The sequence below is a fragment of the Pleurodeles waltl genome, chromosome 4_2, assembly GCF_031143425.1.
Source record: "Pleurodeles waltl isolate 20211129_DDA chromosome 4_2, aPleWal1.hap1.20221129, whole genome shotgun sequence".
Classification (NCBI taxonomy): domain Eukaryota; kingdom Metazoa; phylum Chordata; class Amphibia; order Caudata; family Salamandridae; genus Pleurodeles; species Pleurodeles waltl.
This window is the reverse complement of record NC_090443.1, coordinates 862,920,467-862,934,032: the sequence shown is the minus strand read 5'-3', so window position 1 is coordinate 862,934,032 and position 13,566 is coordinate 862,920,467. Positions and strand designations below refer to the sequence as shown.

The 13,566-nt window shown below is 48.1% G+C and overlaps 1 protein-coding gene across 2 annotated transcripts in view; it reads right to left on the bottom strand.

Moving 5' to 3' along the window:
- The window catches only part of USP24 (ubiquitin specific peptidase 24), a 1,409,949-nt gene that overhangs the window by 26,045 nt on the left and 1,370,338 nt on the right, over positions 1–13,566 (bottom strand). For both annotated transcript variants that reach the window (XM_069232604.1, XM_069232603.1), the window contains exon 66: positions 5,626–5,736. In XM_069232604.1, coding sequence (XP_069088705.1) covers positions 5,626–5,736 — 111 coding nt within the window. The remainder of the gene's footprint in view (positions 1–5,625; positions 5,737–13,566) is intronic.

Here is a 13,566-nt window from a genome sequence, read left to right as displayed (position 1 = left end):
AGGAAGAGAACCACACCAGCTTTATAAAACTAGTATATATTTATTGCAACACACACACTAGAACTAACTTTGGTAGATCTCCTAACCGAAGATATGATCATGCAAAAATATACTTAGAAAAAGGTATGTGCAGGCATATAATACCATGTGCCTCTCTGGAGGGGCCCAAACATATACTAAGTAAATGGAATGTGAGAATCAATCACAACTCAAGGACCCTTAATACTAGGGAAGCATAGGAGCGTCCAATGTAAGTAGATAAGATTCCCCAGGTGCCTGTCTGCTGAGTTGTAACCCCAGGACGGTGTCTATAGGATAACATGGGGAAGTCGAGGGTAGAGTTTTTGAGTTCTAGAAGCCTTTCTAGAGGACTCTGAGAAAACACATTGAGACAATGGAGGTTGGAGAGTGTCCCCACCAGTGGATACCTAGAACAGTGGAGTACCTACACCAGGGATCCCAGCTGCATAGGGGTGAAGTTGTGTCAGAACCTCCAGTTGAAGCCAATGGAGACCATGGTTGTGCAGCTGTTGTCATGCGCAAGGACCAGGTGTATGGAACCCAGGAATGGATTCCTGGAATCGCAGTGAGGCCCACTCAGCACAACTGGAAAGAAGTCCCACATCGCTGGAGCAGCAGTCAGGGAAGAGTGATGGAGCCCGGGGCTACACCGATCATGAAGGTCCTTCGGAAGAAGAACCAACAAGCCTTGGTAGCTGCAAAAGGCTCAGTGCACAGGGGTACTGTCCTGCACGGAGAGGCAAAGACTCACCAGCCCCAAAGTTGGAAAGGTGGTAGAGGGGGCCAAGGGGACCACTCAAGACCATCACCTGTGTTGCAGGATCCAAGCAGAGTTGCAGGAGAGATGACCCATGCAGCTGGTCGTCATTGCAGTTGGTGCCTGCGGATCCCTTTGTTGAGGGGGCAGCGTTGCAGAGAAGTGCGCTGGAGGCCAAGGCTACACGGAGCCTGAAGGTCCTTCGGAAGAAGAACCAACAAGTCTTGGTAGCTGCAAGAGTCGCTGTGAACAGGGGTACTGTCCTGCAAGGAGAGGCAAAGACTTACCACCTCCAAAGTTGGACAGGTGGTAGAGGGAACCACTCAAGACCATCACCTTTGTTGCAGGATCCAAGCAGAGTTGCAGGAGAGATGACCCACGCAGCTGGTCGTCATTGTAGTTGGTGCCTGCGGATTCAGGGGAGTGACTCCTTTACTCTAAGGGAGATTCCTTCTCGCTTCTTGGTGAAGCCTGAAGACTTGCCACCCTCAGAGGATGCACAGTCAAGAAATATTGCAGTTGCTGGAAGGAGCCTGAGAAACAATGCTGCAGAGCAAAGTCGTCGCTGGAGCTGCTGTTCCTGTGAAGTCTAGTTGCGCTTCCAGTGGCCAGAAGTCTAAGCAGAAGTTGCAGAGGAGTCCTGCTGGAATCCTGTATGTCGAATCTGAGGACCCACCCAAGAGGGAGACCCTAAATAGCCCTGGAATGGGGACTGGTCACTAGCAAGGTGACCACCTATCAGGAGGGGGCTATGATGTCACCTGCCTGACCTGGCCACTCAGATGCTCCCAGAGGCTTCTGCTCTCCTTGGATTCAAGATGGCAGAACCAAGAGACCACCTGGAGGAGCTCTGGGCACTACCCCTGGGGTGGTGATGGACAGGGGAGTGGTAATTCCCCTTTCCATTGCCTAGTTTTGCACCAGGTCCCTGAACCGGTAGAGACTGGTTTATGCAAGGAGGGCACCAAATGTGCACTTCAAAGCATACCAGTAGCTTAGGGAGGCTACCCCTCCTAAGCCATGTAACACATACTTCCAAAGAGAGAGGGTATTGCATCCCTCTCATAAAGGAATCCATTTTTTCTGTGTTCCTGGGCTTGAGCTGTTCATGCAGCAAAAGGGCAGAAACCCATCTAAAGGATGGCAGCAGCACGGGCTGCCCGGGAAAACCCCGTCAAACTGGTAGGAGCAAAGCTGGGGGGCCTCTAAGGAGCCCCCAGAGTGCATGGAATCATACAACCAATACTGGCAACAGTATTGGGGTATGAATCCGACGTTTAATATAAAACATGCCAGGTTCGGAGTAACCATTATGTAGGTGGACATAGGTACTGACCTATGTCCTGTACACAGGTAAAATGGCTGCCCTGCACACAAGAGGTCCAGGAAAGGGGAGCTGGAGTTTGTGGGGGCACCTCTGCTCATGCAGGGGTGCCCTAATACACAGGTACTTGCACCATGGCCTCTGGGCTAGGAGGGCCTGCCATAGGGGTGACTTACAGTGACCTGGTGTAGTGAACTGTACTGAAAAGGGTGCATGCACCCTTTCACGCAGGCTGCAATGGCAAGCCTGCAGACACACTTTGCATGGACTCCCATGGGTGGCATAATACATGCTGCAGACCATGGGGAACCCCTGGTGCCCCAATGCCCCGGGTACCTAAGTACAACATACTAGGGACATGTATGGGGGGACCAGTATGTCAGTTGTGGGGTGTAAAAAGTTAGGTACAACCAAATCTAGAGGGAGAAAGCATAGTTACTGGGGTCCTGGTCAATAGGATCCCAGTAAACACAGTCACGACACACTGACATCAGGTAAAAAGTGGGGGTAACCATGCCAAAAAGAGGGAACTTTCCCACACCTATGGATGCAGGAGAGTGACTCCTTCACTCCAAGGGAGATTCCTTCTTGCTTTCCTAAGTGTAGGCAGAGTCCCTGTGACTCTGGAGGATGCACGGTCACAGGTATGGAGAAGCCATTATGTAGTTGGACATCTCGTATAGACCAGTGTCCACCTCATACCTTAAGATTGCTTCCCCACACTTACATAGCCCAGAAAATGGAGTTTGTAGGGACACCTCTGCTCATGTTGGGGTGCCCTCACACTGAGAACCGCGCACCCTGCCCCTTGGGCTGAAGGGCCTACCTTAGGAGAGACTTACAGGATCAGAGTGCAGGGACCATGATATAAAGCAAACCTTAAAGCTGGGGTGAAAGCTGTATGCACCATTTCACACAGGCTGCAATGGCAGGCCTGTAGTCACAGGTTGCACTGGCCCCGATAGGAGGCACAATACATGCTGCAGCCCATGGGGGATATCTGATGTACCAATGTCCTTGGTTCCTAAGTACCATATACTAGGGATTTACAGGGGTGCACCAGTATGCCAATTGTGAGGTGTAAAAGGTACTTACCAACTCAATCTAGGGGAGAGAACACTGGCACTGGGGTCCTGGTGTGTGGGTGGGTGTGTGTGTGTGTGTAGCAGGAACCGAGCGTACCTCAGCCTAAACACACTGACATGAGGCAAAAAGTGGGGTAACTATGTTAGAAAGGTGCTACTTTCCAACATGCGTCACTGAATGGCAAACTACGCTGCAACACACTTGCTAGCTGCATCTCTTTTCTTGCTCTGCTGGGGGTGTGGTTCATCCCCTGTACCCTGTGAGCTCTTTCTCTTCCTGGCAGTGTGAACCAGGGGGTAATTGACCTGTGACGCAGGGGGGTCTGAGGGAGAAGCTTCAAACTTATCTACCTGGGCTATGACGACTCTAGCTTTCACAGGCTCTTTGAAGATTTCCCCGGCAGGTTTCAGCATTCCCTTCATCATGGGTAGGTACTGGAGGGACCTTTGAATGGAGGAGATGGTTTCTAGAAGGAAATCTTCCTCCTCAGGCTAAACAAGCAGTTCAAACTTATGAAAAGCTGCTGGTCTGTGCAGTACCTCATGGTATGCAGTTGTGTCGTCGGGGTACAAATCTGGGTCAGTGGGGGATCTACCTGTTAGTCATCCCAAGGGTTGAGACCCTGGGGATGATATGGCAGGTCCTATGGGTCATTGGGCGAACCCTGGACTATCCCCACCCCCTGAATAATAAGATCCTTGTGGGTAATGTGTGTGTGTGTGTGTGGGTCCACAGGCCACAAATGGTAGGTAGAATTAGGAGGGGTTGTAGTAGGAGGAGGTGTTTGAAGAAGACGAGGAAGAGGCTTAGAAGGATCAGGCACTGTTGGACATGTGCCTCTTTGCGGATACTGAGACTTTTTGGGCATCCGCTCCAAAGGAGGGTTGGGGGTTCAACTGAAATAAGTCTTGACTTGTGAGGGACAGAGCCTTGAGTGGCTGGACCGTCTTTGCCATGATCTGGCCCATGCATGGTTTTATGTGAATCCTCTACTGTCTAGCACATTGGAGTTCATTAAGCCATTGCAGGATGGGCTTGTTGCTTTCCTCCAATGATGTGCTGGATGGACCTGCGGCAGATCAGCAACCAGAATGCCCTCAGGTGGATTTCGGCTCTGAAGAATTCAACTTGCCCCTCAACCTTGGTGACGGAGCAGAATAGAGGTTGAAGGACGAGGCTTCATAGCGGACTTCGGTGCCAAAAGTATCGAAGGCGTAGGGTCCAGTTCAGTAGTTTGAATGATGCTGACCATGGCCATCAGGCAGTGGTTGCTTGGAGACATCAGATAAGGCAAGGGAGCTCGAGGCTGGTGGCTCTAAGGGATGGGAGATAGCGCTGCTCACTGCAGTCCATGGTAAAGGGCATTGCCCCGGCAGGGGCCCTTTGGTCTCAATGTCAGACCCAGAGTCTCCATCCTCTGATGCGAATGCCAGGCAATGTCCACACCTGACTCACTTCGGCTGCTGCAAGGGTTTTCCCTCTCCTTCACTGAAAATGTTAGGGGCAAACTCCTCTCCTCGGCGTTGCACCATTGAAGCAGAGGCAATGCGTTGTGCTCTTTGGTTGTAAAGTGGCTTTTTATTGTAGATCGCAAGACACGCATCACAAGATCATTCTCTGTGATCCAGCAGTAGGTATGAGTTACAGACTTCATGCAAATCTGTCCTTGGGAATTTGGTGTGGCAATTTTAGAAGAACTAAAAAATAGGTCTGTTCCACCACGTGGACATTCTCGGCTGCTGAAGAGATGGAGTTGTGCAGGGCAGAACCCCAAAGTGGAAATGTCATCAAATGCAAGCCTAAGTCCAAGCAAGACCCGACGGTGGAGACCAACGAACAGTAGGATTGTTTAGACCGATGAGGGATGGTGCCAAAGACCCGACGAGAATGTGCAACGTCAAACCAGAGCTCAAATCTGAATTTGATGGCGGAGAAAAACACAATCTGACTAAGAAGCCAATGACCATGCGCACTGTCTAAGAAAGATGGGTTCACCACACCCTGTGACTCGAAAATACTTCTTCCAACAAAAACAAATCCCACGTGAGTTCAACACTGGATGGCAGGAGTATACACAGCATGTGCTCTACAGACCTAGTCTACCTAGACTACAAAAGAAAAAATTATCATTATCAATGTTTCGCAAACCAAACCAGATGAAGAGACTAAAAAAGCGAGAGGCAGCTGCTGTGGAATATGCATATTTCTATTCAAGGCCAAATGGACAGATATTTATTTTTATTTTTTTTTAAAAGGGAGTGCAGGGGTGCACCATCCAACCTTCTGAATGTAGACATTGACAAAAAAAGAGCAAATAAAATGTCAGCGTTAGTGAAAATGATTACACTAATGACAGAATAAGAACAAAATTCACAAACCACAACACTTGATGATTATGGTTATGCATGATTTCTGGAGACTGGTCTTATATTTGTACCTGCTGTAAACATCGCTCGCCATTCTCATTAGCAGGGCTGCTCTCTGACCCATTGCTGCTCCCAGACTGTTCCTTTTCATTCAACAAGGCCGTGGCATAGGCTAGTGTATCCTACAAAAATAAACACAAACAGTTCAGGCAGAATTTAAGAATAAAACTCATAACTTATTATTTGACCTCGTCTCTCAAACCTGTGTAATCTAAATCTGTAGTGTATTTGTTTAACAATTCAATATGGTCTCAGTTAAAGAAAAGTTACTTACGTCCAGTAATGTTGTTTTCTGATAGAATTGACTCTAAAAGCAAGTTCCTTATTAGAACTGCATCAGAGGAGCCTGACAGGATCTAAATAATGTTTTCTTACCATTTCTTCATCACTGGCAGGTGGCAATGCCTCACGAGACAACTATGTGTGCTCCATCAGAAACAACATGTTGGCCAAGACGACCCCACAATGTTAAATACGAAATAAGCTTTCTAAAGTGAAGAGGGAGGACAGATGATCATGCCACCATTAACGACAAAAGGCTGTGTAGGAAAGTACCCTTTTTGACAAGGTTAGCCCCCACATTTTCCCAGGTTTCTGATGGGGCTTTGACTGCTAGTGCACTGGGTCCTTTCTAACCAGGTTCCCAGTGCCAGATCTCTTTCCCAGAACTGCACAGTGGTTTTACACTCTTTAGTTACCACTGTAAGTCCCTAGTAAATGGTACCCCTGGTGCCTGGGGTATGAAGGAAGGTCTTTGAGGGCTGCAGCACCAATTGTGCCACCCCAAGTGACCCCTTAGCTAACCTACACAATGCTGCTATTGCAGACTGCTTGTGTTGGTGCAGGATAAATTGAGAACACGACCTGTCACACACCCCCTGTGTGCCAGGTCCCCTATAATTGCATGTGCCAAGTGTAAGTCACCCCTAAAGCTGGGTGCATCCAGGCACATGTGAGGGCATATATGCATGAGCCGATATGCCCCTGCTATGGTAAGTGCACAGGGAAGCCATTTTAAATCCATGTGCTGGACACTGGTCATTACGAGTTCCTCAGCTACATGATGGCTTCTCTGAACTCTGGGATATTTGGTATCAAATATCTCAAAATAATAAACCCTCATTGAGCCCAGCGATGGATTTATTAAAAAATGCACACAAAGGGCACTTTAGAGGTGCCCCCTGAAAACCTACCAGCTACTAGTTTGCCGACTGACTGGCCCTAGGTAAAAGCTAGCACCCTTGAGGGCCTGGGACAAAGGCCTGTTCTGGGCAGAGGTGTGACCTCCTCTTCCAGGCAATGGACATTCCACAGAGAGGAGCTTCAAAGGCCTTGCAAACTTTGTAATGCGACGCAGGTCTCTCCAGATGGTGGAGATGACCGACCCACTTGTCCTGACTCCACTTTTGATGGCAGCACAGATGGGAAAATTAGTTTAATTAGGACTGCCCACTTCATGCAAGTCCCACCCCCAAGGTGGACGAGCTGAAGTGGACACTACTTTTTAAATTCCTCCTCCTTGTTTGGAAGGAATTATGCCACAAGGGTCTGAGTTACGCCCACTTCCCAGCAGAAGAGGTCATAAGAAGGGTGTAGTCACCCTAAAGGTGGTCAGCCCATTGGCTATCACCTGGCACTCCCGGTAACGCCCTGTCTCACCCATCTTGGACTCTCTCGAGACGCCTGCAGCCTATGCATGCATGCCCCCTTTCCCACAGACTTGTGGAGAGAGAAAATCTGACAGCTAGAGGAAACACTGCACCTTTGACCCGTGACCCCTGACACCATCTGAGGTGGGTCACCGGTGTCAACGGCTTTCCCTGGCTCGTAAGAGCTCGAGTCCCCTGTCAGATGCCCCCAAGATGCCTGTAGCCTTAACACACAGGACCCCCTGGCCACTAGTGCTCCTGGACGATAAAACTCAACGTTTAAAGACACCCATGCATCCATTACCCCTGGGCACAGGAGAAGAGGACCAAAGGTGCACCTACATCCCCGAGCATCCCGAGTCTACTACCTACCTGTTTGTTGTCCCCGACTGGCTTCCCAGCTAGAGCCTGCAGCCTGTTTGTCATGGGGTCAAACTCCCATTCAAGATCATTGGGCATCCAACGCCTTACTGCTCTCCTCTGCACCCGGCCACCCCAGTGTTGTTTGGTGTGATTCTGATCAGTTCAGTACTTACTTAAACTCCCTGAGATTGGCTTGGTATGTCGTTGTTAACCCTAAGTTTGCTAAGCACTGTTTTTCCTCCATAGGAAAACAGTCACAGTACTCTGAAAATTGCAATGTTTACTTTTGAAACTACAAAGTATTTATGCTTAAAAGTGTAATTACCCGATTACAAAGTTCTTGGGTATATAAAAAGAAGCGTTTTTTACTTAAATTGGTCTCAGATTTATTCTTTCTGTGTGCGTCTCATTTATTTCCTCTGTGAGTACAACAAGTGCTTAGCACCACCCTCTGATAAGCCTAATTGCTTGCTCACTCTACAACAAAATAGAGCATTAGCCCTATTACTTCTGCCTCTGCAAACCAACCGGGAATCAGCTGGACTCTCGCACTGTGTACTTCTTTTTACTGTACTATATAGCCAGCTTCCTAAAGCACCCCAATACCCAACAAAGAGTTACTCAACAACCCAGAACTCTTAAGTACGATCAAGGTAGAATGCACCTGCTCTTTTTGGGTCCAGTTGGTGGTCTCTCTCCTCTTCCTTAGAAGGATGTGGGGGTGTAAAAAAAAAGTAGGCAAGGTGATGAATTGGCCTACATGGAAGGGCGTAATCACATTCGGAAGAAGGGAGGCCTGTATGTAAAGCACCACTTTGTCAGGACAAATGGAAAGGTAGAGTGGCTTAGATGACAATGCCTGCAGCTCATTTACCTTCCGGGCAGATGTGATGGCCACAAGCAAGGCTGTTTTTAGTGTTAGAAGTCTGAGAGGACAATTGTGGAGAGGCTCAATAAAAGCGCACATCAGGAATGTCAAACCAAATTCAAATCCCCTTTGGGGCATAATGAATGGGGATGGAGGAAACATGAGTAAGACCTTTGACAAACGTGTTCATAATAGGAGATTTAAACAAAGAAAGTTGATCAAGCAAACTCAAAAACACAGAAATAGCAGATAAATAACCTTTGAGAGTGCTCATAGCAGAGCCCTGCAGGGCCTGAGAAAGGATACACAATAGGACCTCTGAGAGAGGGGCAGAGAGGTTGACAACAGACTTGTCTGTGTACCATGTCACAAGTTTCTTCTTTTGGGGGAGGGATGCCTGGCTGCCAAGATTACATATTACCGACTTCGGGCAGAAGGTGAAAAGCTATCAACTGTTGCCGATCAATCTCCATGCAAGAAGGCAGAGATTGGACAGGTTTAGGTGGATCGTACCAAATGGTCAGTCTGATCAGAGGACTGATGACCATGCAGAGCCTGCGTATGCCAAATGGCATGTGTCACTAACAAGATGCAGAAGGCAATGGGGCCCAGCAGCCCCAGTCATTCTCACTGAAATTCAGGATAGAGGCTAAAACATTGGTATCATAGCATGAATATCCTGGACTTGCTGCTAGGGAGGAAAAGCCTGAAACTCCACTGTGTCTAGAACAACTCCAATGAAAGGAAGCGTCTGAGAGGGAGTCAGGTGTGACTTTAGCATGTTTATAGTGAACCCCGGCAGGTGCAGGTACTCCATCGTAGTCTGGAGGTGGGAGATGACAGTCTGGGGCGGGCCCACCTTCAACTGTCAGTCATCGAGATAGGGGAAGACTGGAACCCCTGATCTGCACAGATGAGGCACGACCACGCCATCACCTGGTGAACACCCGTGGGGCGCTAGTTAAGGCCAAAGGAAAGCATGGGGAACTGAAATCGCTCTAGCCTAATGTGAACCACAAGTAATGTCTGTGGGGAGGCAGGATCGGAACATTAAACTAAGTGTCCTGCAAGGGACAGATAGAACCTAAGCCAGAGTGAGCATTTTGAACTTCTTCTAGATGAAGAGATTGAAGGTCTAGATTAGGGTGGAGGCCCTTTTCCCTTTTGGGCACCAGAAAGTAGCAGAAAATAGCAACCATGTCTTACTTCTGGCATGTAGACACTCTACGGCTCCCAAGGCCAAGAAAGCCATAACCTCCTCTCGAAGAAGTGACAAGTGATCCTCTGTCACCTGATCGCTGGATGGTGGGATGGAAGAACGGGTAGTTTTGAAGGGGAGGGAGTAGCCTCTTCAAACTATCTGCAAAACCTACCTGTTTGATGCCATGGATTGCCAGCAGGGCAGGTGATGGCGAATTCTGCCTCCGACTGGCCCCTGCAGGGGGAGAGTCAGACTAGGAAGTTTTGGAGGCAGCTTTGGGCTGGTGGGGGAGAGTGGGCAGCATGCACAGCATGGCAGGCTGAACAGGAATTAATCAGTTGGGTGCCCCTTCTGTAACTACAAAAGGGGCGAAAAGCAGACTGAGGGGGACAAAGGGATTCAGTGAGGCCCAAGGACCTGGCCGCAGCACGAAAATCCTTGAAGCGTTTCAGCGCCGAGTCCGCTTTCTCTACAAAGAGAAGGGTGACATGTCCATAAGACTGGTCTGGACATCTCCCAAAAAGCCAGACGCCCTCAACGAGGCATGGCACCTCATGGGCCACCAACAATGCAACCACTCTGCCTAGTGAGTCGGTCGTGTCCAGTCCACATCAGATCTTAAACTTTGCTGTGTATCTCAAATCAGCAACTGCTTGGGAAAGTGTAGGAGGCTGGCTCAGTATATGGTGTACATCTATAGATCAGGCACTCTGCATGAGACCAGGCAACCCTCAGTGACAGTGTTAGTGGTTCCAAATAAAAAGCTCTCCTAGGGTAGCTGTGGAGAGCAGCTGAGGCATATTGGAGAGGGTGTAAAGCAATTGCAAATACCACAATAGTCAGTCAGTGACTTACATTAGCAAAATAATGTATTATTTACTAAAACGCAGGAACTAAACTAACTTTGGTATATCTCCTAACCAGGTTTTTAAAGGGGGTGGGGGAACAGACATTGGCGGAGAACCATATACTAAAAAAAAATGTGATGTGAAAGTCACAACTAACCCAGAGTGACACCCAAGGAGCTTCAGGACTGGGGAAGTACTAAAATACTAAAGTAACTAGGTTTCCCCAGGCGCCCATGTGCAGAGATGTTACGCCGGGTCAGTGTCCATACAATAACAGGGGAAAGTCGGAGTTAGAGTTTGCGTGTTTCAGGACCCTTCTCCCAGAGGACCCTGAGGAAACCCATTGGGACAAGGGAGGTTCAAGAGTGCCCCCACCTGTTGATGCCCACTAGGGAGCCCAGGTGCATAGGAGTGAAGTGTCGGAACCTCTTGTTGAAGTCAATGGGGACCTCGGCTGCCCAATTGCTACAGTGATCTGTGGATCAGGTCGGTGGAACCCTCGCATAGATTTCAGATGAGGAGTACCTGTGGAGAGAGGGGACAGAGTCAAAGCCACTTGCAGTTTCCCAGGAGCTGCAGGAGAGCAATGCCCACCCTTCTCGTGGGAACTTCACTGAAGGACGGAGGCCTTAAAGATGCAGCTCTCGAGTCCATGCGATATGAGGGATCCCAGGAGTCATCCAAGAGCTGTCCCACGCCGGTTGTCGAATTGCAAAAGGGTCAGTGGCCTGCAGGACCAACAACAAGCCTTGGCAAATGCAAGATATGCAGTGTAAGAAGAGTTGCAGGAGTGGGGACCAGCAAGAGCAAGCAGAAATCCTTAAAGACCCCAGAGGGAATCTCCGGCAGCAGGCACAGGGAGTCGTGATAAGGCCTCTGTAGCACAAAGAAGATGGATGCCCACGTTGGAGGAGGTGCAGGGAGGAGGTTGGTCTTGGAGCTGTGTGATGCTTGAGGCTGGGGCTTCTTGGAGCTAGGCGGCCTTCAGACTGAAGAGCCAACAAACCTTGGCAATGACAAACAGACGCAGTGAACGGGGTTCTGTTCAAGTATCTCACATTTTTGTAAATTACTAAGAAGACAGGTCCAATCTCTGACGAGCCACAGAACCGCAACCTGTGTTGCAGAGCCTTGGGACAGCAGGATCGACAAACCGGTTGTCAAGGAAGAGGTGACTGCAGAATTAGGGGAATTACTCCTTCACACTCAGGCAGATTCCTTCTTGCGGTCCTTAATGCAGGTAGAGTCCTTGTGACTCTGGAGAATGCACAACCACAGAAGTTGCAGAGTCCTTGCAATACCTGGGGACAAAGTTGCAGTAGGAGCCCTGCTGCTAGATGAAGTCTTGTCTTGGGTCCCAGTGAAGTGCAGCAGCAGAAGAGTTGTGAAGAAGAATCTTTCAGACGAATCTAGGGCCCCAACTTTAGGGGAGCCCTTAAGTAACCCAGGAAGGGGTTTGGACAGCTTTTACAGTGACCCACCTATCAAGGTGGTCAGTCAGATGCTGCCAGTCAGTCAGAGGGGCCTCTGCTCATCTTAGTTCCAAGATGGCAGAATCAAGGGGCAACCTGGCAGAGCTCTGGGCACCTCCCAAGGGGATACCAAAGATGACTAAGTTTGGTCAAGCCATTATGTAGTTATGTAGTTGGACCTATCGTGATGAGCAGGATACACTACATACCTTAAATGGATTCCCTACACTTGCAAAGCCCAGAAAATGGGATCTGGGGTTTGTATGCGTACCTATGCTCATGCAGGGGTACCCTCATTCTTAGAACTATGCACCCTGCTCTTGGGTTGAAGGGCCTACTTTAGTGCTGACTTGCAGGGTCATAATGCAGTGACCTTGATATAAGGTAAAGCATTCCATTTTTTAGTATATGGTTTGGCCCCCTGTCCTGCCATTTGATAAGTTTTGTTTTGACCAATGACTTTGTGTTTCACCACTGCGCATATTAGTTGCTCAATGTTCACCAGTAGCACATGGTATGTTTTGTTCAGTTTAGCCGCCTATGGGCTTTGACATTGCATTAGTCATTACATTCTGTATTCTGACTATTGGCTTTGACATGGCATTAGCCATTACTTTCTGTATTCAGTTGAGCCGCCTATGGGCTTTGACATTGCATTAGCCATTACATTCTGTATTCTGCCTATTGGCTTTGACATGGCATTAGCCATTGCTTTCTGTATTCAGTTTAGCCGCCTATGGGCTTTGACATTGCATTAGCCATTACATTCTGTATTCTGCCTATTGGCTTTGACATGCTGAATCCAGTCTAGCCGCCTATTGGCTTTGCCATTGCATGCCTATTGACTTTGACATGATGTATTCAGTTTAGCTGCCTATTGACTTTGACATGCTATTAGATATTCTGCCTATTGGCTTTGACATGATATTATATATTGCATTTTATATTCAGCTTAACTGCCTATTGGCTTTGACATGATATTATACATTACATTTTGTATTCAGCTCCGCTGCCTATTGGCTTTGACATGATATCATATATTACATCTTGTATTCAGCTCAGCTGCCTATGGGCTTTGACATGATATTATACATTGCATTTTATATTCAGCTCAGCTGCCTATTGGCTTTGAAATGATATTATACATTACACTTTGTATTCAGCTCCGCTGCCTATTGGCTTTGACATGATATTATACATTGGATTTTATATTCAGCTCAGCTGCCTATGGGCTTTGACATGATATAAGACATTGCATTTTGTATTCAGCTTAGATGCCTATTGGCTTTGACATGACACTAGACATTGCATTTGATATTTAGGTTAGCTGCCTATTGCCTTTAACATGACATTGCATTTGATATTTAGGTTAGCTGCCCATTGCCTTTAACGTGGAGTTAGACATTGCAGTTGAGAATCCAAGCTGTATTTTTCCAAGCTGTGTTTTTGCACCAGATGAACCAAGATGTTTTGCTCTCACAGTAGACTAGACCTGATAAGAGAGGGTACATGGGCGTTGTTTTTCCTCGCTTGAGCTTGGGAACAGGAGTA